Source organism: Aulonocara stuartgranti (genome assembly GCF_965226115.1).
Source record: "Aulonocara stuartgranti genome assembly, chromosome: 23".
In the NCBI taxonomy this organism is placed as follows: Eukaryota; Metazoa; Chordata; class Actinopteri; order Cichliformes; family Cichlidae; genus Aulonocara; species Aulonocara stuartgranti.
This window is the reverse complement of record NC_138958.1, coordinates 2,928,265-2,956,039: the sequence shown is the minus strand read 5'-3', so window position 1 is coordinate 2,956,039 and position 27,775 is coordinate 2,928,265. Positions and strand designations below refer to the sequence as shown.

The 27,775-nt window shown below is 39.4% G+C and overlaps 1 protein-coding gene across 3 annotated transcripts; it reads left to right on the top strand.

Moving 5' to 3' along the window:
- Positions 1 to 12,624: 12,624 nt before the first annotated feature.
- Positions 12,625 to 27,572, top strand: LOC309701138 (vitamin D3 hydroxylase-associated protein-like). Of its 3 annotated transcripts, none has more exons than XR_014274884.1 (15): positions 12,625 to 13,544; positions 14,450 to 14,563; positions 14,802 to 14,942; positions 15,827 to 15,960; positions 16,157 to 16,363; positions 16,449 to 16,489; positions 16,609 to 16,733; positions 17,964 to 18,089; positions 18,866 to 18,963; positions 19,162 to 19,261; positions 19,448 to 19,491; positions 19,590 to 19,629; positions 26,022 to 26,104; positions 26,559 to 26,704; positions 27,052 to 27,155. XR_014274884.1 is itself a non-coding variant. In XM_082525150.1 (15 exons), the coding sequence occupies exons 1-15, from the start codon at positions 13,365 to 13,367 to the stop codon at positions 27,172 to 27,174; spliced, it is 1,728 nt and encodes a 575-aa protein (XP_082381276.1). In that variant the 5' UTR covers positions 12,625 to 13,364; the 3' UTR covers positions 27,175 to 27,572. The 3 variants fall into 3 exon arrangements, 2 of the variants coding, with proteins under 2 accessions (XP_082381276.1, XP_082381277.1); XM_082525150.1 differs by having other exon boundaries at positions 26,022 to 26,130; positions 27,052 to 27,572; XM_082525151.1 differs by lacking the exon at positions 27,052 to 27,155 and having other exon boundaries at positions 26,022 to 26,135; positions 26,559 to 26,692.
- Positions 27,573 to 27,775: the final 203 nt, after the last annotated feature.

Here is a 27,775-nt window from a genome sequence, read left to right as displayed (position 1 = left end):
ATATTTAAAAATATATGATCCTCTCTGGTTACTCTGGTATGAATAACTCTGAATTACTGTATGGTAAATAACACTATCTGCAAAAAACTGTGAAAGAATTCCAGATGACAAGTTTGTAGTTCAACATAGAAGTGATGACCTTTGACCTTCATCAGGTTTTATTAAATTGTGTTAGACAAAATCTCATATGCTCTTCATGCAGCTGAGTACATCAAGTGTTTAAAACGGAAGCTGTGCAGGTCTGAGATCAGCAGCTCTCTGAAACACCAAATTGAGGTCCTGTTAATGCTGATATATAGTGACACAGTTACATGGGTGATTAATCCTTTTGGTTTTTTGTCTTTAACTTTATCAATGAAACAGCTGCATCTTTCATTAACCTTTGTACTATTTTCATCAGTTAATTTTGCAGTTAACATATGAACATGTTGGATGATCTGTCTGCTGTCACTGGGTGGTGCTGAGGTCTGAATCTGAGGGCAGCTCCTGTAATCACAAAGACAACAGAACCATCCATCCATCCATACATTCGCTTCCGCTTATCCTTTTCAGGGTCGCGGGGGGCGCTGGAGCCTATCCCAGCTGTCATAGGGCGAGAGGCGGGGTACACCCTGGACAGGTCGACAGTCTGTCGCAGGGCCAACACACAGGGACAGACAACCATTCGCACTCACATTCACTCGCACATTCACTCGCACATTCACACCTAGTGGTAATTTGGATTATCCAATTAACCTATCCCCACAAGCTGCATGTCTTTGGACGGTGGGAGGAGGAAGCCGGAGTACCCGGAGGGAACCCACGCAAACACGGGGAGAACATGCAAACTCCACACAGAAAGACCCCATCAAACTCAAATATTAATTTTATCCCTCAAAATTGAAATAAAGCTGATTCTTCTGTCCTCACACACTCAGGATCTGAAGTTCTTCCCTTGCATTTTTTTCAGTATTACAGTACACTACAGTACTTTAATCCATAGTTCCTGATTAATGAGGAGTTACTGAAGTACAAGCTTTAAAAAAAAAATGTTACTGTCTTTACAGATGTGGCAAGAGACTGAAAACATGCTGTTGTTTGCACATATTTAATATTCAGCTCTGCACAGGAGCTGCAGGAGGGTGCAGCCTGTTGTTTATAAAGTATAATACTTGTAATAAAAGTACAGTAACAGTAATTAGTGACTGAGCAGCCCGGAGCGTTTCTCTTGATTTCTTTAGTCAGGGTAAATTCATTCACCTGCATGGGTTAGCTAAACGATCCCTGACAGCCGAGTGCTCATTTTAGCTAGCTAGGTCTCAGGAGCTAGCTAAGGATGGTAATTACGGAGTAGCTTACAAACACATTTAACTTACCAATCTCTAGGGGGGCTAGTGCTGATGGGCAGTCATAACCAATCAATAGACCTACTTCACAGTTCTGCAATGGCTGTAACTTGTTAGCTAAGCCTTCAAGGTGTGACCACTGAAATGCAGTTTCATTGGTAGGGATATGAGACGTGTCAACTGGGTTAAAGTCACGAGAGTAGGCTTGTTCTATTCGGACACGAGTCTCAGAGTCAAACCCACGCACCTGTTGTTGGCAAGTTTACTTGCAACAACTGTGTCGACGGAAGTCATGGTGCTAAGCTTTAACTGCACTGGTTGGGCATTTACATTTAGTTCTGAGGCCAAATCCTCTAAAATAAAGGATGAGTCACTCTGGGTGTCAAGCAGGGCATATGTAAGTATTTCTTTCTCAGGCTCAGATGCAACTGACACAAATACTGGTACTATGCTGGATGTGGAAGATGTTTTGCTTGTTAGTACATGAGTCATAACATTATGCACTTCCTTGTTTGCACCTTCATCTGGGGATTTAGAATCCTCAGTTTTCCTTTCTTTAGGTTCATTCGCTCTTTTTGTGTGTAGACAGGTGGGGTGACGCCGGCCACACTTACTACAGGAGTGACGTCCTCTGCATTCTTTGGTTACATGACCCCTTCTCAAACATCCAAAGCAGAGAGGATTTTCCTGAATGAAAACTTTCTTGTCATCACTAGTTTTCGCTGCAAAAGCAGGACACTTAGCTATGCCATGCGATTCTTCTTTGCAAAACTAACATGGGGGTTTAGGTCTAGAAGTGGATACTGGGATTGGTGGAGACTTTGGTTGAATGGTAGTACTGAGTGCCTTCGCTCTTTTAACGTGCCGTTCTTCTGATGCCCTTTCGTTCATTAGGAATGGTGAGGCAACAGGATTGCAAACTACTTTAGCTTCGTTTTGTATGAACTTTGTAAAGCGAGCGAAGTTGGGGTAGTCTTGGCTTTTGTCTAGCTCCTCCACTACAATGTGGCTCCATCTCTGTACTATCCACTTAGGCAGTTTTCTTAGAAGCTTGTGATTTTTCTCACAATCAATAAGGATATCTAGGCCTTTGACTTGGGGGATAGCCTCTGCACAGCTTTGGAGAAAATCTGCAAACTCCCTCAGTGCTATAGGATCATTGGCAGCTATTTTAGGCCATTTTGTGAGTTTAGCCCTAAAGGCTCTTTGGATAACGAATAGGCTGCCATACCTTTCCTCTAGAACGCTCCAAATGCCTGCGTATGCCTGCTCACTGTTGGGGAAGAAATATCCCTCTACTGCCTTTCGTGCTTCACCTGCAAGATAGCTCTTTAGATACAACATTTTCTCACACACAGGTAGAGGTTTGTCACCAATTAGTGCCATAAAGGATACTTTCCAATCCATAAACGTTAGGGGGTCGCCACTAAAGATGGTGGGCTCATGTACAGGAAGCCTGTTTAGGGTAAGAGCGCTGGCAAGGGCTTGAACTAAGCTAAGTTCTTCTTGTTCTGGAGTAGTATTGTGAGGTCTAAATGTCGGTACTCTTTCCTTTTAAAGTCGATCATTAAAGAGCTGATTGATATTTTCCTGTCGTTTAGCAATAACTTCCCAAATGTCAGTTGTAAGCACTGCACAAGCATCCATTCGCTTAACAATGTCTGGCGTCATGGATTGGCTGCGGCGAATGGGTTCATAATGCTGTTGTACTACAGCGTGCTTGTCTCTTATGTCATGACTGATATTATTTAGTTCTTTAGGTGAGCAGAAAGTTTTCAGCTTTGTTCTGATTTCTTTAGCTGCCTTCTTCCAAGTGTCATAAACCTTGTTAAATGCCTTCTCATTTTTCTTTGCCTCATATTCCTGCATTTCTTTACCTTTTTCAGTTAAATGCCTTTCCCGATTGCTGGTTCTCACTCCTTGTTGCTCTGAGTCGTCGGCTTCTTCAGCAGGGTTCAACATTTTGTTACTGTAATGTGTATGTTGCTCTATGTAATAACGTCTGGACTTACTTTAACTTTTTGGAAACAATGCTCACATCAAACGTTTACATCACATAAATAAACAGATTAGCACCCACATATTAGACAAAATGTAACTGTAAATCCTGCTGATATACCATAACGTTACTTTCAAGAAGAATAAACCAATACAATTTAAAGATTGTAATTACTTAGTGCAATACAGTATACCTTTAAGGCTGTAAACCACAAAATATTTAAGGCAAGTTACTCTGAATTAGTGTGCAGACATTTTAACTTTGTTATCAGCAAAGTCCTTAATGGGCATAACACCTGCACCTTTGTAAAGTGACCATCAGAGTTCAAAGTGGAGGTAGGCGATGAAGCAATGATGATGTCGACTGGTGTAGAAATCTCTCACAGCTGACACACGGACCCAGCTCGACAGGCACGGGCTGCACTCATCTGGCATGGCAGCTAGCAAGTAGTCTTCACTCAGCGACCGAGTTTTCACTGTAGCAGTCCCCCGGACCAAAGAAGAAATAGAGAGAGCCTCGATGGGTGCATTAATTTTTACATTGAGATTCATTCAGAATCTAACAGTGCTGAGGTGCGCCAATGCACCGTGAAAACTAAACAAAAACACAAAGTACATTTTCTTAGACGCTTATTACAAATATGAACTCAAACAAAGCAGAAAATACAATAAAATATCAACTAAGCAATCAAATACAAGCTGGAAGTGCAACTTGCTGCTAACTAAGCGACAGAGCCCTCTACTGGAAACTACGCGTAGCTGCTCAGGCTTAGATCAATAAACAAAACTGGACCTTTACAACAGTCAATATCATTAATGTAAATTGCAATACAAAGTTATGGGACGCTTAAATGTAGTTTCAAAAGGATTACATCCGAGGCTTGGAATTATTGTGAGATTATTAAAGTTTTAAATTGTGTAACAGATACATATATAAAATAAAAAATGTGAAATGTTGATTTGAAAACCTTTAAAACATTAAATAACACCAGCTACAGTAGTGGCGGTTAATTGTTCAGGAGAACAGTTTCCAGTATGTTGGCTGATCAATTTTTTGCATTTAAAGATAATCGTTACGCTGATTTAACGCTTTACAAGAAGTGTTTTTCATTATTATTTTATATTCATATTTACATACACTTTTTATATTGTTTATTGTGTTGTTGGACTAGAAAGTTTTTAAGTCAACAGTGATAAAAATTTAATGGGATTTAGTTGCATTTAATTTGTATGCAAGAAAAATGTTAAAACGTAAGTTACCACAAACCAGGCACGTGTAGAGGGGGGGCTAGAGGGGCTTGAGCACCCGCCCCTTTCCTGATGGATGCCCAAAGTGCCCTTTTGTTGAGGCAACTATTTTTTTTTAAAAATTATTATTTTTTAATGTGTGTGTGAGTGCGGAGTCCTGTCTGTGCCCTTCAACAATGATATTTAACTATTAATCACAGTTTTGCTAAATAAAAGGATCTGGCTTGCATCAGTCATATGATCACATTTAACCAATGATCGCCCTTGTCGGCAGAACGCGCTGGTTACGAGCCGGGAACGAGCTCACAAAGAGCACGCGCATTTTTTGCGGTCCGGAGCTGTAGGAGAAAGCAGAGTGAAGCTGACCCCCCACCCACTTGAAACGTAAAGGCAAATAGGCGGAGCGGTTAGTGCTACGTTTGTGCAGATTTGTGCAGGTAAAATTAGCGTTTGTGCTGCTACGGTTTCCGAGATATTAAACTTTATTTTATAGGTCATTCAAAGGTCACCATCCCCCCAGACTGCTCCAAAACGGGCCAAAATGGTCTACTTTTTTAGTGCTACGTTTGTGCTGGTTTGTGCTGCAAAGATTTTCGTTTGTGCTGCTATCATTTTAAAGATATTAATAACAATTTCTAGAGGTCATCAGAGGTCAACCAGCCCCCCCACATTACCCAAATCCAACAAAAGTGGTATCAAACGTTTGTGCTACGTTTGTGCTGGTTTGTGCTGCAGAAATTTTTGTTTGTGCCGTTATTATTTTAAAGATATTAACAAAAATTTCTAGAGGTCAACCAGCCCCCCCATATTAATGGAATCAAACAAAATGGATGTCAAACGTTTGTGCTGGTTTGTGCTGCAAAAATGTTTGTTTGTGCTGCTAACATTTTAAAATGTTTAATAAAATAATGTCTTGATGCGTGCTTAATCATCCAGGTAAGTAAATCCCAAAAGGTTGATTCTGTTCATCTGGACATTTTCAGTTGGAGAAACGTTTCGTCACTCATCCAAGTGACTTCTTCAGTCTCAGCTGACTGTAGGTTTCCCCAACCATATAAACAGTACATTTGCATAGTGAAGGAAACTAGCGCCACTGAATGAACAATGTGCCGGGGGGTTAATTCCATGATTGTTAGTATGCAAATTCTTATGACCATTGATCAATGACAACTAATCAAAGCCTATTGATCAATGGCCATGAGTACCATTCACAGAAAGTGGGGAATGGCTACAATCACAGCATTGTAGGATGGCGAAAGATGTACCCTTGGGCCCCCCTTCTCGATCCAGAGATGGTCAGCATCCTGACAGCCCGATGGACGAAGCTGTCTCTCAGTCTGCTGGTTCTGGCCCGGAGGCTCTTCAGTATCCTTCCTGATGGCAGCAAACTGAAGACGCTGTTGAAGGGATGAGTGGAGTCACCTGTAATGGAGACGACCTTCCAGATGAGGCAGGTGCAGTAGATCTCCTGGGGAGGGAGGCAAGAGAGGTCCCCACAATGCTCTCGGCTGCTCTCACTACCCGTTGTCATTTTTTCCTGCAGAACCCAATGCAGGAGTCATACCACACAGTGATGCAGCTGGTGAGGATACTCTCAACTGTGCCTCTGTAAAAGGTGCTCATAATGGGGGTTGAATCTCTTGTGCTTCTCAGTTTGCAGAGGAAGTAGAGTCACTGTTGGTCTTCTCCACATTCAGGGACAGGTTGTTGTTGCTGTACCACTCTGGCAGATGGTTAACTTCACCCCTGTAGTAGATCTCGTCGTGGGTCAGCAGAGTGAAGAGAAGGGAGCTCAACACACATCCTTGGGGAGCCCCCGTATTCCGTGTTCTTGGGCTGGAGGTGTTGCTGTTGACCCGTACTGTCTGCTGTCTTCCTGTCAAGAAATCTAGCAGCCCGTTATACAGCAAGGTGCTGATCCCCAGCAGATCCAGTTTGTGAATGAGTTGCTGGGGAATGATGGTGTTGAATGCTGAACTGAAGTCTATGAACAGCACTCTGACATATGAGTCTCTAGTATTCAGATGTGTGAGGGCTGAGTGAGGGGCAGTTGAAATTCCATCATCGGTTGAGCGTTTTGACCGGTATGCGAACTGAAATGGATCCAGGTTGGGGGAAAGCAATAATTTGATTTGATGCATGACTAACCGTTCAAAGCACTTAACTTAATAATGATGGAGGTGAGTTTGACAGGACGGTAGTCCTTAAAGCAGGAGATAGATGACTTCTTGGGTTCAGTAATGATGGTGGAGGGATCTCCACACACTGTCTGGGGATTGTGTCACCACGGTCTGTAGAGTGGGCTTGTAGTCTGTGATGGTTTGTATTCCTTGCCACTGCCTCCAAGTATCTCTGCTGTCGCTGAAGCTTTGCTGTAGCTGATGCCACGTGACAGGTTTGCCCTTGCTGTTCTTAGACTCACCTAATTCCCGGCTCTGAAGGCTTGCATTTTTCAACTTTAGGAGCATTTAAACCTGACCTGTGAGCCATGGTTTCTGATTGGCCCAGACAGTGATAGTCCTGGTCTCTGTGACATCATCGATGCATTTTGGGATGTAGGCAGTGACAGTTTCTGTATATTCCTGAAAGTCTGTGGTGTTGTCGTGTGTGGCGGCCTGTGGTGGAAAAGCAGTGCCTCTGAGGACCCTTCTGGCCACACCTGTACCTGCTTACGAACTGGTTTGGTGACTTTGACCAGGGGCCTGTGGGAACCCATGGCACACCTAGATTTCTGCCTGTACTGACCCTTATGCAAAATAGGTGGAATTAAGACAGTTCCAAAAGCAAACGCAACTGATCAGTGCTGAGAGTGGTCCTGTTGCTGAGGTTGGGATGATCCTGTAATCTCTTATGAACGACCTCCAACGCTTCTATGACTGGGATGCAAGTGAAGACAGTTGTAACATCTCTCTCTCACTGTACATGTACTGTTTATAAAATTAGGGAAACATAACCTGCACAAACAAAATAATTTGCAGGACAAATGTTTGACATCAATTTTGTTCGATTTGAAGAAGGTAGGGGGGGCAACTTCACTCACGGGTGTTTATAAGGTTGGGGAAACCTGCAGTCAGCTGAGACTGAAGAAGTCACTTGGATGAGTGACGAAATCAACCTTTTGGGATTTACTTACCTGGATGATTAAGCACGCATCAAGACGTTATTTTATTAAACATTTTAAAATGTTAGCAGCACAAACAAACATTTTTGCAGCACAAACCAGCACAAACGTTTGACATCCATTTTGTTTGATTCCATTAATATGGGGGGGCTGGTTGACCTCTAGAAATTTTTGTTAATATCTTTAAAATAATAACGGCACAAACGAAAAATTTCTGCAGCACAAACCAGCACAAACGTAGCACAAACGTTTGATACCACTTTTGTTGGATTTGGGTAATGTGGGGGGGCTGGTTGACCTTTTGACCTTTACATTTTCATTAATATCTTTAAAACAGAAGCAGCACAAACGAAAATTTTAGCAGCACAAACCAGCACAAACGTAGCACAGTTGATTGACACCCATTTTGTTTGATTTAATTAATGTGGGGGGGCTGGTTGACCTCTGATGACCTCTAGAAATTGTTATTAATATCTTTAAAATGATAGCAGCACAAACGAAAATCTTTGCAGCACAAACCAGCACAAACGTAGCACTAAAAAAGTAGACCATTTTGGCCCGTTTTGGAGCAGTCTGGGGGGATGGTGACCTTTGAATGACCTATAAAATAAAGTTTAATATCTCGGAAACCGTAGCAGCACAAACGCTAATTTTACCTGCACAAATCTGCACAAACGTAGCACTAACCGCTCCGCCTATTTGCCTTTACGTTTCAAGTGGGTGGGGGGTCAGCTTCACTCTGCTGTAGGAGCAACACAAGTTAACTCAGAGACACAGACTGATGCGACAAAACCAGTAAGTAGGTGTACAGCGTACACTGTAGTGTGTAGCACCCAGGAGTATTGGCTTAATTATGTACACGTTGGTAAGCTGTCTTGTTGCAACTGACGAACTGAAACAAACGAGCGTGCTGTGTGTGCAACAGCGCGACAAACATTACCTGTCCTTTTATTAACTGCACAGGTAGTGCTGGTCATAGCTGCTGGCTACCTGTGTAAGGCTGTCATGGGTCTGTAGCTCTGTCACCGTTTTAGGGAACATATTTAGTTTTAAAGTATTCAGAACATATTTAGTTTTAAAGTAAGTTTCCGGGCTTTTCCTGCCTTTCTGGAGGGATTATATTTCACTAAAAAACGATCTAATATGCATGTCCACATAATAATAATTATAATTATAATATATTAAAAAACACACGCTATACTTTAAAGAACATACATTAAGAAGCAGATTATATTAGATTTATATTTTAAATAAGACAAAAGTTGGATTTTACAGCAGTAAAATGATTGTATCTCTACAGTTTAAAGATGTAATAAGCTTTGCCCTGCACAGAGTGGATAGTGAAACAAATGGAATCATCATAAATACATTATTTCATATTTATTACTTCCCCCTCCTCATTGCTTTATTATTGTAGCTCTAGTAATAAATAATAATGTAAGGATTCTGGATCAGCACCATGATGCCCATAGTATATATGGTATTCTGAAGAAGGTCTAAAATGTCACTGTGTGTGCGTGTGTGTGTTTTATTTAGATGGATTTAAAAAAAAAAAATTACTCATGATATAACATTGTGCAGACATGGCTGGTAAGGACATGAGGAGGAAACAGTAGGCGCTGTGTGAGGCTACTAAAGGCAGGGCTATAACATTTTTCTGTCAACGTTTTATTATAGATTAAGTGCAGGAGTTGTTAGGTGTGGATAATTAGATTATAGTTTATTGCAATAGCAAGTTGTGCCTTGTTCTCTATGGAACGCCAGGACTGCCATAATGAATTAATTAAATACACCATTAAATAATTAATTAAATGTGGCAATAATTAATTAAAATTGGAATTAATTAATTAAATAAATAGTTATGACACATTTAATTAATTAATTATTGACACATTTAATTAATTATTTGTGTATTTCACATTTTAATTAATTATTGACACATTTAATTAATTATTGACACATTTAATTAATTATTTAATGATATATTTATTTATTTCATTTTGGCAGTCCTGACGCCTGGCTCTCATCATGAAATAATTTTATCTGTCAGCCTCACCCATCAAACTCAGGGGGCGAGGTTAACGCTGATCGAGTCAAAACCATTGCTTTGGCCTGGTGGCCATTGTTTCTAGCACACAACAACCGGCATGTGGAAGCTAACAGAACTGAGCTTTGAAAAACCCTGTTTGTGTGTTACCAAATACCGTTTTAATATTTTTTTAGCCGAGAATGTAGTGGTTTAATCTTCATGTGTCTGGTCGGTTTGTCAAGATACAGCCTCTTTGCAAAAGTGTTTCGATGATTTCGGAGATGTCTGCCCAGTCTCACGGCAAAGCGTGGGATAGACCCGCTCGCCTCGCAAGCAATCCCACCGACAAAGCGCAGGCCCCGGTACACAGCTGTAGTAACCCCCGCTGACTTCTTTTACTGAGGTTATATTTATCGGTGTTTTATTCCTGAAGTTCTTATGTGTCCTACGTGTTTCAGTCGCCAATTCTGAATTATAACTAACATTAAAAACATGTTTAAGGAGGAGAGAGAGCAAATAAATCTGTTTAACATCTGATCTTTGGGTTTTTGTTCAGTAATCAGCGTGACCTGTGTATAAACACATAAAAGAGATAACGTTGGTGTTTCCGTCATGTAGTAACTGCTGGCTTTAACTGTACAAAGGTTGTTCGACACTATGAAACACATACAGACTTCATGATGTTCGGCTAATATTTTTATTGTGAATATTAATCATGCTGACCTCGCTCTGTACACCACGGAGCGAGGTCAGCATATCCACGATATCCTCAGCTCCATGAGTTAACACAAAGTTTCCCAGCTGACTATCTAACTGCCAACTATTCCAGAGACGTGAAAATATACAGCATAAAGAAAAGTGTAAGAGACTCAGCAGCAGATTAGAATAACAGTTATACATTTAATAAATCACCAAATGAATCCAAGAAACGAGCAAACCTGTTCCGACAATTTGAGTTTGTATTCCCTCAGCTGCAGACTCGCTGCTGTTTAAATGTTTGAAAAGGAAGATTAGATATAAAAAACGTCAAACATAGACTCAGTCTGCCTTCACATTTGATATGAGGCCAGCACGTATAGTGGCCTCAGCAGGCTATTACTGAAATACACGTGCTATATCATAAACTATGATATAAACAGGGAGGTCCTATTAACATGTTTAGTTTTAAAGGACACCTTCCTGCCTTTAGTCTCATTCATGAGCAGTATTAGTTTTCTTCTAACATCCAGAAGTCTGCACAATGTGTTTCATAGTTTGTAACAAGCCTTTGACAGGTAAACATAACATGACCGAAAAAGCAAAAAAAAAGCAAAAAAAAAGAGAGAGAGTGTTGACATAAGAAGAGAAAATGCTCTCAATTATGGAGACAGACAAATGGTTCATTTATGTTTGATGTGTGTTTATTCCTCCCTAAATATCGTCGGTGAAGTTCGCCATGCACGTCAGATTTTCCTGCGCATTTTTATACCTCTGCCAACAGAGAGAGAAAAAAAATCACATTCTAACAGACAGCTGGTGCTTAGAATACAGTTGAATAACTATTAAAAAACAGATGATATTTAGATGATAGTTCAGTCTAACACATGTGCCAGTGAACCATTAAACGTCTGTGAAACTATGCAGTTATGAAACGTAACTTTAACCTCAGCCAAACCGATTTGCTCAGTTGTAAATAAAACAGCGAAGTAAACGTGACCCGACAGACAGAACCTGAGTGAATGAAGTCCAGCGTTTAACCACTGAGAGCTAAAACTCAGCTGAGGTTTGAAAGCTGTGTGCCGGTGATTGGACATCAGCCGCTGATAAAGCTGTTCGCCTATAAAGTGCTCTGTAAGGAAACGAGCTCCAGCAGCTCTGCGCTCGGGGAAAACACTATATTTACTTATCTTGTGCAGAAAAATGCGCTGACATTGCGTTATATCGAGCACCGGCTGCCCAGTTAAACTGTGACTATCACCAGGTAACTAGGCGTGTTTCTTGAATTAGTAGCAGGTGTTAAACAGCTGACAGATGAGGAGGAGGATGCATGCAGGTAAACTGAGGGTCTGCTGAGCTGATCGCTGGTTTCGTGAGAAAAATGTCAGCTCGTTCTTTATGTTACAGAAGCACAGAGACACAAGACCAGGCGGAAAGAGACGATCGTTCGGTGAAAATGAGAATCTGCGAATGCAACATGTGGAACACGGAGAGTGGAATATGTAAACAAACCGGTTAACGTAACCCCCTCGGTGCACTCTGCATGCTAACTGTTAGCAGAGCTAGTGAAATCTCTGAAAACATCTGAGCACTTTTGCAAACATGTTCTATGTTGACAACCTGACCAGACATACGGCGCGACATTCGCGGCTAAAACACTGTTAAAAGTGTAGCTGGTGACAGAAAAACGGGGTATTTTAAAACTACACCACCACCATTGCTGCTTGTGATTTGATCTGCATTCTGGGATAACTGGCTGCCCCAAGTCTACACAAGCAATCGATTTTCTAGGATCGACCTGTTTTGACTTACTTTGCACGGCAACCAATCAAATGTTAGAGAAGCTGCATGGGCAGCGTTAACCCCGCCCCCTGAGTTTGATGGGTGAGGCTGACAGATAAAATTATTTCATGACGAGAGCCAGGCGTCAGGACTGCCAAAATGAAATAAATAAATATATCATTAAATAATTAATTAAATGTGTCAATAATTAATGAAATGTGTCAATAATTAATTAAAATGTGAAATACATAAATAATTAATTAAATGTGTCAATAATTAATGAAATGTGTCAATAATTAATTAAAATGTGAAATACATAATTAATTAATTAAATGTGTCAATAATTAATTAAAATGTGAAATACATAAATAATTAATTAAATGTGTCAATAATTAATTAATTACATGTGTCATAACTATTTATTTAATTAATTAATTCCAATTTTAATTAATTATTGCCACATTTAATTAATTATTTAATGGTGTATTTAATTAATTCATTATGGCAGTCCTGGCGTTCCATACAGAATATGTTTCAACAAAGTATTATGAATGAAAATATGTTATAAAGGCAATAAATGACTCTCTTTTTTTACCTTTTACCTTTTTAGTATTTGCCTGTGGCACTTCTCTACTGATAGGTATCATGTTATGTACACATGTAAACAAACACACACACACGTGTATATATACACGCCTGCGAGGCATTGGCTGGTGCCACAGCTAATATGTCTTTTAATGTCACACATTGCGCTGAATTCATTTTTACTTTCATTTTCTTTTTCTGTCTTAGCCTTTCAGCTGAAAGTTTTCACACTAAACTCTTCAATAAGTCACAGCGAAGGTAGGAGAGGCCCAAGTGTCATTAAGAGATTTGATTGGGTATTACAGTGTCGGCAATGAAAATGAACGAATGGGCTAGAATGGTGCGTGTATGGTACAGTGCGCAGCGGTGCTTCAATTGGCCCCGAGGTGCGTCGGGTAAATTAACTGTCCACCCCTAAATTAAGGCACGGTACATGCACAACACGCCCACAGCTAAAACAAGATAGCCTGTCGTGTTTAAAAAGCTGTGTGTTAGGTCCACTTGGATTTTTGCATTTTGCAGCCACAGGGCAAAGACGAAAGCCACGCAGAACACTGAACTGTTTATTAAGAGAGTGAAGATGGACAACTGGACAGCGGCTCTGCTCACTGGTGTTGCCTGCATTGTGGGATACCTGGTTGTGTGGGTGAAAAAGATCAACAGCCTCCGACAGGCGGAGGAAAAGATTAAGAGAGCCAGAAACAGGAGAGACGAGAGCTTGCAGCGCGCAGAGCAGGCGGTGCTCCGGTACAAACAGTCGGTGAGAGTTCAGAGCTTTAAACACTGAAATGTTTAACTTTTTCTTTAGATAGAAATCAAAACAAATGATGTGCTTTTAGTTTAAGCCTAGCGGAGGTTTAGTTATTAATTTCCAAATTACTGACACTTTTTGTTGTCAAAAAACTTAAAAACACATTAATATTATGCTGCTCTTCTGGATTTGTTTTGTTGGCCCAAGTTGACACATAACTTCACACACGCGGTTTGTCAGCTGCACGTCTCCTGTTCCACCTCACCCTAAAGTTGCTCTGTTGGATCTGTGGTGGCCCCTAAAGACGAAGCACGCACAAACTCCAAAACACTTGCAAAATCCAAAACTTTTGTAAGTGTTTTGGATTTTGTGCGTGCTTTGTCTCTAGGGGCCACCGTAGAAATCTGGTGATTGTGTAACGCGAGGGCTCACTAGATGGTTTGGAATCTCTCTGAATAATTAGGAACAGCAAGATGGAGATGGATAACTTTTTAGCAGCCTCTTTACTCTCCACACACCGCAACAACTCACACTTTCTGTGTACCGCCCTCATGAATACTTCACTGGCCTCTCAGAAGCCAGGAAATCTTGAACTCAGATCAGAACAGGGAGAACAACTAGGTAGATATAACACATATTACTGGTTTGAACATGCATGTCTAAACATTCAAACGTGTAAACATGTAAATATCAAAACACGTAACCACCAAATAGCTACATAACTAGCTTTATAACCTTTGTAAACACCTCTTTGTATATCAAATTAGATTTAAATTTACTTCTACACTTTACAATTGTGCAGAAGTACAGGAAGTAGGAGTCCTGAATCTATACACTGATATGGTTTTCTTTCTTTCTTACAGCTTTATAAATTTTTATAACATAATGATTCTGTGTGGGTCTGTGTCTTCTAGCTTCCCACGACTGACTCTGCTTTGATCCTGAAGCTCTCCCTGTCTGAGCTGACACAGCAGCTGAAGGACGGCTCACTGAACCCTGACAATGTGCTTTACTCTTACATGGAAAAGGTTCATTATCCAGCATGACACAAGAGTTCACTGCCTAACATAACACAGATCTTTTTATCTGAAGGTTGACCGAAATACAATATATACACCAGTTTATTTTAGCTAGCATAAACACTAAGTAATCTATTTTATTTTCCAGTGAGAGTTTAATATTTTACAGAGCGCTTACACAGATCAGTATCCCTTTAAAGTAAATAAGTTCACCTGAATCTGTCTGTGCTTGTTTCCTTTCCAACAGACTCTGGCTGTAAACCAAAAGCTGAACTGCTGCACTGAAATTTTGCTGGAGAGTTTGGACCAGCTGACAACTGTTGGCTCCAACAAGGATGGTCTCTTGTACGGAGTTCCAGTTAGCATCAAAGAAAATATTGCATTTAAGGTAAGAATAATTTAATAAATTAATGTATTTGTAGTGCAAACAAATGGCAGTTACGCTATAGGCAGTATAATAATGGACAAATGCAGCTAGGACACCAACCATTGCTTTCTGGAGTCCAACCTCAAGATGAACTTTTCCACCATTGCCAAGTTGGTTGCAAAAAGCTAAACCTGACATGGAGGAGTGGGTCTAAATTGCTCACTTAGCCAGTGAGCAAGCAGTTTCACAATATCCTTGGGCAAGATACTAACCCATATTTGCCTACTGGTGGTTGTCAGAGGGCCCGGTGGCGCCAGTGTCCGGCAGCCTCGCCTCTGTCAGTGCGCCCCAGGGTGGCTGTGGTTACAATGTAGCTGCCATCACCAGTGTGTGGATGACTGAATGTAGTGTGAAGCACTCCGGGGTTCTTAGGGACTAAGTAAAGCGCCATTTACCATTTTACCAAGTATTAGAATTAAAACAGTTAATTTTATAAATCATGAGCAACACATAAATACTGACTCTAGTTCTTATTTCCACAGAACTTGGAAAAGCTGGTTTTAAATGGTTTGCTGCCTATGAATTAAATGAACTACACAAAAACTATGATGTTACAATCTTTGATTTCATTTGATAATTTAAAAAGGTTTTAGACACATGTCTTTGTTAATTTGTGATCACGTTTACTGTGTTGTTTTATCTTTCTCAATTTCTTGGCATTTTTTGTAAGCAGGTCCCTCTTTAGAAAGAGATCTCAATCTCAGTGAGAATACTGTATCAATTAAGGTCTTAATAATAATGTTATTTATGATCTCTGAATTTCACTTACAGGTTTTCAAAATATTAAGGTATGGCATTTGTGTAGTCTTTGATGCACTCTTGTGTTCTTTAATTTACTTCACAAGGATCATGACTGTTCTTGTGGTGTGATCATTAACCTGGACAAGCCCGCTGAAAAGGACAGTGTGCTTGTTCAAGTCCTGAAGAAACAAGGAGCTATTCCCTTTGTGAAAACCAACTTGGCCCAAGCCCTCATGAGGTACATTTTTTAATCAAGAATTCAAATTTAAAACAACTCTGTGTACTCATGGGTGAATGAGGAGAGTGCTTTAAGTCCCCTGATAGAGTAGAAACACACTATATAAGAACCAATACATGTACCATTTGCATCTTCCATGTGTGTATTTTATGTAAAGACTCATAACCTGTCTTTGTTTGTCTGCGTCCACCTTTAGCTATGACTGCAGTAATCCTATCTACGGGCAGACTGTGAACCCTCATAACCCCCAGAAGACTCCTGGTGGTTCATCTGGTGGGGAGGGGGCTCTCATTGGGGGAGGGGGCTCCCTGCTCGGTATAGGCACTGATCTAGGTGGCAGTATCCGTCTTCCGTCTTCATTCTGTGGAATCTGTGGTTTCAAGCCAACTGCTCACCGACTGAGGTAGATCCTTTTTAGTCATAGAAAATTATTGTAAATTGATGAGTTAAGGTTTCTTTATTTGTTAACACCTTTGGATAATGAACAGTTTACAGGGTTTTCGTTCAATTTGTCGAGGACAAAAGTCAGGTAAGAAACTAGCACATGAAGTAAATGCAGATTATATATAACCAGTGTCTAATAATATTACACAAATTTTCTGGAACATTTTGTTCAAAACATTTGCTTTATGCTTGCTACTAAACTAGTGCCGTCATCTCCTGGACCCATGGCAAGAGATGTGGACAGCCTGGCTCTGTGCATGCAGGCACTTCTTTGTGACCACATGTTTTCTTTGGACCCCACTGTTCCACCATTACCTTTTAACATGGAGGTGTGTCCTGTACTGTGGGATTCATGTCCTCTGTTGATGATCATATTTTCTATATATTTTCAGATCATTCATAGATGTTAGAAACTAGAAATTAATCAAGTTAATTTTCTTAACACATCTCTCTATGCTAAAAGACGAAGTTCTAAAGGACAAAGTTAATAGTCTTCCTATAACATTTCCAAGTGCTTTTTTTTATGAGAGCAAACGATTTTCAACATTTTCACCATTTCTAAATATACCAGTTTTCTTTTGAACACATACACTATTTCTGTTTACACACAATCTTTGAACTGTAGCAGAAATACAACAAAATTAACCTGGGCCAATAATATAATAACCCCCGGAAAAGCTGACCTTTTTAAAAGTCATTGCATTTGTAATGTTCAAAGCTCTTCAAGTCAAGTTAAAACTGAGGGCTATTTTCCAATTTACAGTACAAAAACCTCAGGAAGGGTTTGAGCTGTTGAGAAAGCATCATGTAAAAAAAAAGCAAATAAATACATAAATAAAGTTTTAAACTTGAGAAAAAGAATTGTTAATCCTTGCAAAGGATGAGATGGTTATACAAAGTTATCACAGCATTTCCAAGTGTCACAATGTGGAGTCAGAAGTATCAAGAAATTCAAAGAGAGCCACGGAGTACAGAACAAGCCTGGCAGAGGTGAAAATTGAAAGATTTAATTGATTCTGGGAAGAAAACTAGTGAGAAATATGTCTAAAGACCTTAGCCAGGACACTAGTGAATGTCTTAACCAAGCCTGGAATTGTAATCTCAAAGAAAACATTCGCTATGACCCTGCATACAGTCAGGTCCATAAATATTGGGACATCGACACAATTCTAACATTTTGGGCTCTATACACCACCACAATGGATTTCAAATGAAATGAACAAGATGTGCTTTAACTGCAGACTGTCAGCTTTTATTTGAGGGTATTTAGATCCAAATCAGGTGAACGGTGTAGGAATTACAGCAGTTTGCATATGTGCCTCCCACTTGTTAAGTGAACGTTATTGACTGGCCTGCACAAAGCCATGGCTGTAATCCCATTGAAAATCTGTGAGTTTAAACAAAGACCAAAGTAAAATAATGTAACCATCCAAAATAAAATTAAGATGCTTGGAAAAAACCGTGTTAACAATCCCTTGCTCTTCTTAACAGCACTTGGGAATACTTTTAAAAAGCTGAAATTTTCTTTGGTGGGCTAATAATTCTGTCCTCATCTACAGATATACAGAAGCTCCAGACCTCTTAGGATTGGTTATTTGGAAAATGATGGCTACTTGCAACCGTCTCCAAGCATGGTCCGAGGTGTCAGAGAGGTCAAAGCTCTGTTAGAGCAAGCAGGGCACACAGTAAGACGTCACCACACACATGTAATCGTTACTGTCCTGAATTGTTATGAACCCCCTGTTATGTTACAGGACAATCAATCAATCAAGGCTTTATTCGCCACATGCACGTTGCCCTGCTGTGAAATGGGACCCCCCCCCCCCCCCCCCCCCCGACCTTACACACACAACACAGACATCACATGGGGATACAAGTCGGAAATCGGTAGCGTTACAGAAAAACACTGAAATATACACTACAATGGGAAAGTACAAGAGGAAAAAAAGAGACCTCTACTCATGCTGGGCTCCTGGGAGGACAGCATGAGAACGGGAAACAAAAAAAACCTCCTCTGCACAAAAAGCACATAAATGTCCACAGCACAACATTGGGGGGGGGGCAGCAGCCATCCTGCCCTGCGCTATTATTCCAGTGCGGGCCCTGACCCGCCGTGTTCCCAGGAGGGAACAAGCATCGAAGGCGTTTGGAAAGGGAGGGGGGATGAGTGAGTGCGTATCAGTGTATGTGTATGTGTGTGCGTGTCCAGAGTTCAGCTGAGACAGTGTCCAAACTGACCCTTTTAAAAGTTAAGCCATCTAAAAAATCTAAAAAATTGTTAAAAGTATTTTTTTTATATAAAACTTCTTCTGCTTGGCTTAAAGAGTGTAAATATGTACACACACACACACACACACACACACACACACACACACACACACACACATACACACACACACTAATAATCACTGCCTAGTATTTGATAGCCATACATCTTTAATGTTCTCTTTTATGCCTTTAGTTGGTTCTTTACGCTCCACTGAAAATCAGCCAAATTGTTCCTGAGCTATTAATAACGGGTGTATATGCAGATGGTGCTACCACCCTTCTACAAAAACTGTGAGTTGTACCTTTTAATAATTCATCTAATCACTTCTCATGAACTTAAAACATCTAATAAATGTATGATTTTTTTTCAGTGCTAAGTTGCAGGTGCTAGCATGATAAACTAAAATACTGTAGAATACTAAAATCATTACATGTCATTAAGTGTCAACACAGTTATTTTGTGTGTGTAAATAATTCATTTCATTTTAGGAAAGGGGCACTTCTGGACCCTTCTCTGAAGCGGCAGGTTTTCATACACTCGCTCCCTAAGTGGTTTAAGAAAATCCTTTCCTTCCTACTAAAACCTGTGGTGAGTTTTCTCATTTGGTGACAAACATGTGTAAATTCAAGCACAGGACTGAACATAATCTTGGAACTTTTATCTGATAGAGCCTATGTTGTAAAGTGCCAGAATGTTTAAACTCACAGATTTTCAATGGGATTAAAGCCATGGCTTTGTGCAGGCCAGTCAATAACGTTCACTTGTTTTTTGCAGTCACCTCGTCTGTCTTCCAACGTGAGTGCTATTTGTGGAGTTCGGTGAGAAAGTATTGTTGGAATTCATCATCTGTACATGATTCTTTTTTCATATAATACATGTAATGGGCAAAGTCACAAAATAATGCTTTATTTTTTAGATCTGTTTCCGATCTGTGGAAGCAACATGCTGCTGTTGAGGTAACTTTAACTTTCAACTAATGATGCATGGTTGAGTATCACAGTACAATTTCAAAAGAGGTGGGACACTGTGTATAACGTAAATTAAAACAGAATGCAATGATTGGCAAATCTTACCGACCTACATTTATCCACAATAGCACATAGAAAACAAATCTAATATTCAAACTGAAAAAATAATGTATACCATGTTCAGAAAAATGATTCTTCTACTACAAAGCCATGCTATTGTAATAGCTGCAATATACACTTTAGCATTGACTTGCTCAAATATCTTCAGCAAGAAAATATCATTCTAATGGAAGTTTTATGTTCCTCTAAACCTAAACCTGTACATATGTCTGTGAAGGTTAAACCTGTACACAACTTTCAGCATTAAAAAGTGTCTTTCCAGATATGCAAGCTGCCAATGCCATGGCACTGAAACATGCAGGCTTTTGAACTGAGCACTAATAACAAACCAGATGGTTCCTTTTTCTTTAGTCTGAAGGATGCCGCATCCATGTTTTTCAAAACTAATGTCAAATTGTGATTTGTCTGGCCACAAAACAGTCTTTCACTTTGTGTCAGTCCATTCTAAAGAGGTTTGGCCCAAAGAAGGTGGTGGTGGTGTTTATGGATTATGTTCATATATGAATTCCCGTTTGCATGAGCTTTAGAGCTTTAAGCTGTATTTCAATAGCGACAGCTCATTTGGAAGAATTGAACATGATTTACTGAGATACGGAGTTCAGCTACTGGTTTGGCGATTGACCCATCATAGCAGAATCTTAGAGGTGATAGCAATTAGAAGTAGAGTATGGTAGTGGTGAAGATGAAGCTGGAGGCTTGCATGGAGCTCTGAGTGGACAGGCTAGAAGATGAGTGAACTAGAACAACGCTGTCGACACTGAGTTTGGCAGTGTGGAAAGAAAAAGTTATATAACAAAGATTAGCAGCCAAACATCCAGGACAGCAGGCAGATGAGTGATCGTATAAAGACAACACATAAGATTCATTTGTGGATAGCATGGCGAACTGTGTTCGCAGACAGTGATCTCTGGAAATGTTGCTGAGCCAAAGCAATGATTTCCATGACAAAATCATCCCTGTTTTTAATGCACTGCTGCCCAAGGGCCCAAAGTTCACAAACACAAACTTTTGGCCTTGTCCCTTGCACAGAGAAATTTCACCAGAGTCTCTGAATCATTTAATGATAATGTACCATAGATAATGAGATAGTTAAAAGTCTTTTTGTTTGTCAATTTTACATTGACAAATATTATTTTGAAATTGTTCTGTAATATGTAGATGCAGTTTTCTTTACTTCTGAGAAACTCTGCCTCTCTGAAAAACTTTATTTTTCCATCAGTCATGATACTGAGCTAATTAGCTGCATCGGTTTCATCCAGCTCTTTATTTCTCTTTTTTTCACATATCTTTTGGCTTTTGTTGACCCCCTTACACCTTTTTTAGGTCTGTTTTTGCTGTCATCAAAAACAAAATAAGGTAATGTTTTTCATGAAAAAATTAAAAACATTCGAAAAGGTGCAGGAGGCATTGTAGCAGTCAGGTGCAAGTGAGTTAAACATGAAGGGAAGTATTTTCATGTGTGATTTAATATCCATATAGAAAAGAAGAAAATGTAATGAAGCGATTTTAATGAAGTAACCTCTACCTCATAGACAGTGTTGGGAAGGTTACTTTTAAAATTTATTCCCTTACAGAATACATGCCCCAAAATGTATTCTGTAACGTATTCCGTTACGTTACTCAATGACAGTAACGTATTCTGAATACTTTGGATTACTTAATATATTATCATGCTGTTTACAACTACGTGAATGTACTATTGCTGTTCCACACCGTAGTAAAGGGACCTCTGACTAATACCTTGGGCTCGTAGCCAAAAACTAGCTTTACTTTGTTGTCTGGGTCACTTTGCTAGTGAGAGACAGAGAGAGGCGTTGAAAGACTGCTCCAACGGAACTTATTGTTTTCAGAGGAAAACACGAACACTGTGTACAGTCGAGTCTTAATAGCTTACTTACAACTGGGCTCGTCAGGCTCTCTTCTTGGCTGCAGTGGTTATTATTATATTTACATGCTTCCAGCTCCCGTTTTTGCTCGATGACAACTCGTACCTTTCCTTTTTCTCCCTCCTCGCGCTCACAGACACATAACGGGTATGGCAGTCCATTCTCCCTGCAGCACGGACTACACTGCCTATGATGCTACATTCTTTAGAGCTATACCTGTAGCATTCTGCCTGTTAGCTTAGCACAACAACAAAAAGGCGCTCTCTCTCACCCAGGAAACACGCAGAGAGAGAGAGCGTCACCCTGTAACCATGGCATCCATAGCTGTCAAACAAAACCCAAACAGTCCTGACCCGCGACAATATGAAACAGGGAAGTACCGCCGTGTAATCCATTTATTTCAACAAAGTAACTGTATTCTGAATACCACCTTTTTAAACGGTAACTGTAACGGAATACAGTTACTCATATTTTGTATTTTAAATACGTAACCGCGGTACATGTATTCCATTACTCCCCAACACTGCTCATAGATACCTCAGAGATAAAAGTGCGTGAAAAGTCAGAGAGAGAAAGGTTCAAGGTCAACAACACTGAGTGAATGTACGCAGAGGAAGAGGGGACAAGAGAGTGGGGGATGCAAATGTGAAAATTAGTATAGAAGAGGGCCTTCAGGGAACCAATCCAGGGCGAGAATGGCATTTTTTTGAAGGAGAAGGTGGCTGAAGCAGTCCACAGAAGCCAAATCAAGGGAGGCTCCAGCCAAGAAATTGGTGTATAGACCCAGAGAAACTGGTGCTGGAGCAGAATAACATCATCACAGTGGCCCGCATGTGGCCTCCATCTGAGGGCCCAAGAGATAGTGACTCAGGAGGCATGGGTCACCCTGCGTAATGTCTGCAGGTGGGAGAAGATATCTGCGCATCAGTGGAGAAAATCCCTCATTTGATGGACAAAAAAGCAGAAGAGCAGAAGAGTTCATGTGGAAATTGGGGCAGGTCTATGACACACTGGGCCATGTAGCCAGTAAGTCGAGACAGAGAGCCACTGGCAGACAGCAGCAGATCTGGATTCCCACATGCCAAATTAGGCAAGATCGGAAGGTCACAAACTCTGTAGTTTATGGAGCTCAGTGAAAATGATAAGAACAATAAAAATAAAAAAAGAAGACTAGACGCTGCATCACAAAAACAATCCAAGCTGGGAGAGAAGCAGGGACCAATGGCCAAGAATACCAGACCCACCACCCAGCGGGAAGAGTGATTATTCTGCAGCCTGAGGGTCACAGAAAAGTAAATATTTGGGAACAAGGGTGTGTGTGTGTGCGTGTGTGTGTGTGTGTCTTTGTTGGTGCTATTTGTACCCAGGGGGTATGCAAACATGGCACACAGCCCAGAGCCTGTCTTGGTCAAATTGACTAAGTAAACAAGAGAATGTCAGATTTTAACATGTGTGATTAAAAAAAACAAAAAACACTTATATTGTGTATATTGTGATTGGCATAGTTATAAATAAAAAGTAAGAAAAGCAGTCCTATGTGAATAAGTTGATGAAAATCGTGTTGAAATTAATATTCATATGTCATTGAACTATTAATAAATCCTAGTGAAGAAAAATAGCATAAACTGAATAAACGTGTACGGAAGTATATTCATATTGTGATTTAATATTCATATGTGATAGAATGTTTGATAAATCATGTTAAAGTGCAACATAGAAAAGTAGAGAATGCAATGAAGTGATGTTAATGAAGTAACCTCTGCTCTAGTTAAAAGTGGGTGAAAAGTAAAGACAGAATCATAAGGTATGAAGGTAAGATGCAGTAGGTATGGATATGAGATACCTATTGTGAACAGAAAATTTACAAGGTGGTAGAAAAAATGACTATGTTGGTGGACAACATATATAGAAAACCATCTAAGGTTTTAAGGTAAACCAGCATTTAAGGAGTGGGTGGATACAAAATCAAACCAAAAAATTCTTTTTATTTATGGGGATTTCAACACAGATGTGATAAGTCCAGAAAAACATTAATAGACTGTATTTTAACTAATGAATCAGAAAACAAAATTGCCTTCTAATTAGTGACATCAGTGATCATTGTGCATTTTTTCCAGTATATGACAACAATCATAGTAACGACAAACAAGAAAATAAATTAAAATAAAACAGGTGAGAACAGAGGAATCCATGAATGCATTTAAAAGTGACCTACTTGAGGGGAAATTTGGAGGTAGTGTCTAAGGAAAGGGATATTGATAAAGTTTATGAGACATTCTTAGGAAAATTTAAATTATTATATGACAAGCATTGACTAATAAAGCAATACTGCAACAAAGAAAAATATGCAGTTTGCCCATGGATCACAATAGGATTACAAAATGCATGTAAAAAGAAAAATACCATATATACCATATGAAATTAAAAAGCTGAAAATAAATATAACAAAATGTAAATTAAATAGCATTTTGACAAAAATTGTGCAAATTTATTAGACATGAAGAAAAACATTAACAGAGATTTGGAAAACATTAAACACCATTATAAAATAGGTCTAGGCATTTAAATTACCCTGTGTAATAGGGTATTAATAAGGATACAAATATTAGTGATGTTGATGAAGTAGTTCATGAATTTAATAGATTCTTTGTAAGTGTTGGACCAGACTGATAGAAGTTTTGCAGCGAGAGCAGACAAACTTCAATGTTTGTATCAGCTGTGGAAGAAAAGAAAATCATGGACATTGTTGGGAAACCACAAAATAAAACTTCTACAGACTTTAATGGCCGTGATACAAAAATTGTTAAATAAACTATTAATGGTATCTCTAAAGCTTTAAGCATAAATGTGCGAATTCTCTCTACAAACTGGTGCATTAACATCACAAAAGTGATACAATTGTACAAAAATGGAAATCACAAATTACATGTACAGACTTTCACAATTCTCCAAAATACTGGAAAAGGTTTTCATTAACAAGCAGGGTTTCGTGAGGCTATGGGCAAGTCGTTGATAAACATAAAATATTAATGGACTCAGTATGGTTTCAGATCAAACAAATCAACTATGGCATTACTGGAATTAATTGAAAACATCGCTAATTACATAGATACAAAACACAATATAACAAGACAATGCACACTTTAGAGTTTTCATTGATCCAAAAAAGCTTTTGATAAAATTAATCGTGAAATATTGAAATATTACTTGATAAAATGGAGCACTGTGACGTTAAAGGAGTTGTGCTTCAGCGGGTTGAGAGGTATTTGGAAAAATTGGGAAAATTGGGGAATTTTCATTTAGTGTGCAGACATTGTTTGTAGAGTCCTACAAAGGTCCGTATTGGGATCAAAATTGTTTATCCTGTACATCAAAGACATATGTAAAGCATCTGATATATTGCATTTTATTTTATTTGCAGATGATACAGATGATACAACTACTTACTGCATTAGGGCGCATTCAGAGCAGATCTTGAAAATTGTCACACAAGAAATGATTCAGTTAAAAACATGGTTTGATAAAACTAGTTATTACTAAATTTGAACAGAGCAAGTGTATACAAGAGCTGGGGGGAAGAAATGATGATTACTGTAAATCAATAGATTGCTAAGCACGAGGTAGGGATTAATAAGTATGTACATACTTCTTCCTACTCCATTTTGGACGTGATGATCAAGTGATTTCATGTCATATATGTGTGTGTGCACACCCGTGTGTGTGTGTGTGTGTGTGTGTGTGTGTGTGTGTGTGTGTGTGTGTGTGTGTGTGTGTGTGTGTGTGTGTACATATATATATTCAGCTATCTATGTATATGTTTATGCGAATATATTTGTTTGTTTGTTTTGTATGTCTGAATTATAAAAGGTTATCCCATTATCCCATTCCCATTGCCTCCAACCTCAAGAAGGACTGGGCAGTTCCCCTCAGCCATCGGTTCCATCCAAGCCCTGCACTGCCTGCTGTGTAATACTCATAGGATCAGAGACTAGACTATTTATCTAGAGTTCCTGTTTTGGAGTGCTGGTTCCACAGATCAACATAGGAGGAGACCTCAGAGTAGAACCAGGACATGCAGAAGAGGTTATTTCTCTTGGCTCGCCTTGAAAGGCCTCGTTGTTCCCTCAGATAAACTAGAGGAGGTGGCTGGGGAGAGAGAGGTCTGGGCTTTGCTTCTTAGGCTGCTAACCCTGTGACCCGGCCCTGAATAAGTGGAAGAAAATGGATGGATAGATATTAAAATTTCTCAGTTTAAATATTTCAAAATTTGTAAATCACTGCATTTTGTTTTTGTTTACATTTTACACAGTCTCCCAAATGTTTTGGAATCGCAGTTGTATAAAGGATCAAGAAAATTTCCTGTTTTTTCTTTAGGACTATATTCAAGAGACAATAGCACATTGGAGGAGCTGCAATATCGATGTGCTGTTGTCCCCCATGATAGGGCCAGCCAGCAGGTTATTGCACGCTGACAAAGTTTCAAGTATGGTATACTGAGTATTAAAAAAAAGCATTATTGTCCATCTATCTCTCTCTTTTTTTCATTATTGTAATCTCAGGATAAGTTTGTGGATGTATGAAATGCTCCTAGGTGGCAGCATAGTTCCTGGGATTTGGGATCACATAACAATTATCTCATAAAAAATTAGGATTGCTGCCCTTCTCTAGTGCTAACATGCATGATTAAAAAAGGCAGAGAGTGAAGAAAAACAATATCTCCAGACATTAGTCAATTAGGAAAGTCACCTGTAGATTAGAACATTTGGACAAATAATAATATAAAGGCACTGTTACACTAAATAAATCACATGTTAATTAAAGAGCAACAGAATTTTGAAGGGCTAAAGAAAAGTGAATCTGTCTTAAAGTATTTCATCATAACTAATCTACTTGTATTTTCTGTTATTTCAGCTGCAGTCAGTTGCACGATGCTCTACAATCTCTTAAAATTTCCTGCGGGTGTAGTCACTGTTTCCACAGTGACTGCGATCGATGAGGAGGAACTAAAGCACTATAAGGGCTGTTATCAGGACAGTTTTGACAAGTCCCTCAAAGAGGTAACACATACCAGTGTGGGGAGACAGATTGAACACATTTACTGTGAGACCAGTTTTTCATGCAGTTTTAAAATTTCTAAACAAATGAATACAACTTTCAACTACACTGACTACACACAGGAAGATTTCAGGTGTGGTGGTGGGTAGGCCCATCTATCCTACATGGAACCAAGAGCTAAACCAGATCAGACGATTGAGACAATTTTTTCTTGTGGTTCTGTAATTTATTGACTCTCAGTTATACATGAACTTTATTAAATGTTCCACAATTTGTTAGTCAGCTCGAGGCAGAAGACTGCGGTCCAGCTGCTGAGCGTTAAGTGACAGGAGTGTGTTTTTGTGTTCAGGCAATGACTGGTGGCGAGGGTCTACCTGTGGCGGTTCAGTGTGTTGCTCTGCCGTGGCAGGATGAGCTCTGCCTGCGCTTCATGAAGGAAGTGGAACAACTGGTCAAAGAAAGCAAGAAGTAAAGCTGCTTTCTTTCTCAGTCTCACAGGAGAGGCTGCAGACTTGAGAGGCAATGTGTTGACTTGAGTAGATCCTATAAATGAGAGCTGAATCTTTCATAAATAGCAGAGCATTCTCTTTTTTTACAAATATAATCTGGCAATTTTTGTGCCTTGACTATTTGGTAAAGTTTAAATAAATTTTAACAGTTAAAATTCAGGTTAAAGTCAAGGCAGTTTTATTTCTTTATGCCAAAATCACATGTAAAGGTTCTTCACAGGGAATGAACAAATAAATACATACAGCCATTAATAAATGGAACAGTACATTTTAAAAAATTGAAATCACTAAGATATTAAAACAGACATAATTTATATGTATAGGAGTATCTATGAAGCGCCTTGAGGCGACTTTTGTTGTGATTTGGCGCTATATAAATAAAATTGAATTGAATTGAGTGTGTGTGTGTCTTCTTATTCAGTCACAATGACGGAGATATTCATGATACAATATCTGGGTTAAAGAAAGCTGGAGGACGCAATGAAGTAAGTTAAAAATCAGCATCTGCTGTCAGTCAGGATAAACATATTGATACTATTTTTATGAGAAAACTTTAGGGGACCA

What these genes read in the sequence shown, in the direction of transcription:
- LOC309701138 (XM_082525150.1), top strand. Translation starts at nt 13,365, where the DNA reads ATGGACAACTGGACAGCGGCTCTGCTCACTGGTGTTGCCTGCATTGTG. An exon ending in CCAACTGCTCACCGACTGAG is followed by an intron (nt 16,364 to 16,448) that starts GTAGATCCTTTT and finishes GATAATGAACAG; the next exon opens with TTTACAGGGTTTTCGTTCAA. An exon ending in CATTACCTTTTAACATGGAG is followed by an intron (nt 16,734 to 17,963) that starts GTGTGTCCTGTA and finishes CCTCATCTACAG; the next exon opens with ATATACAGAAGCTCCAGACC.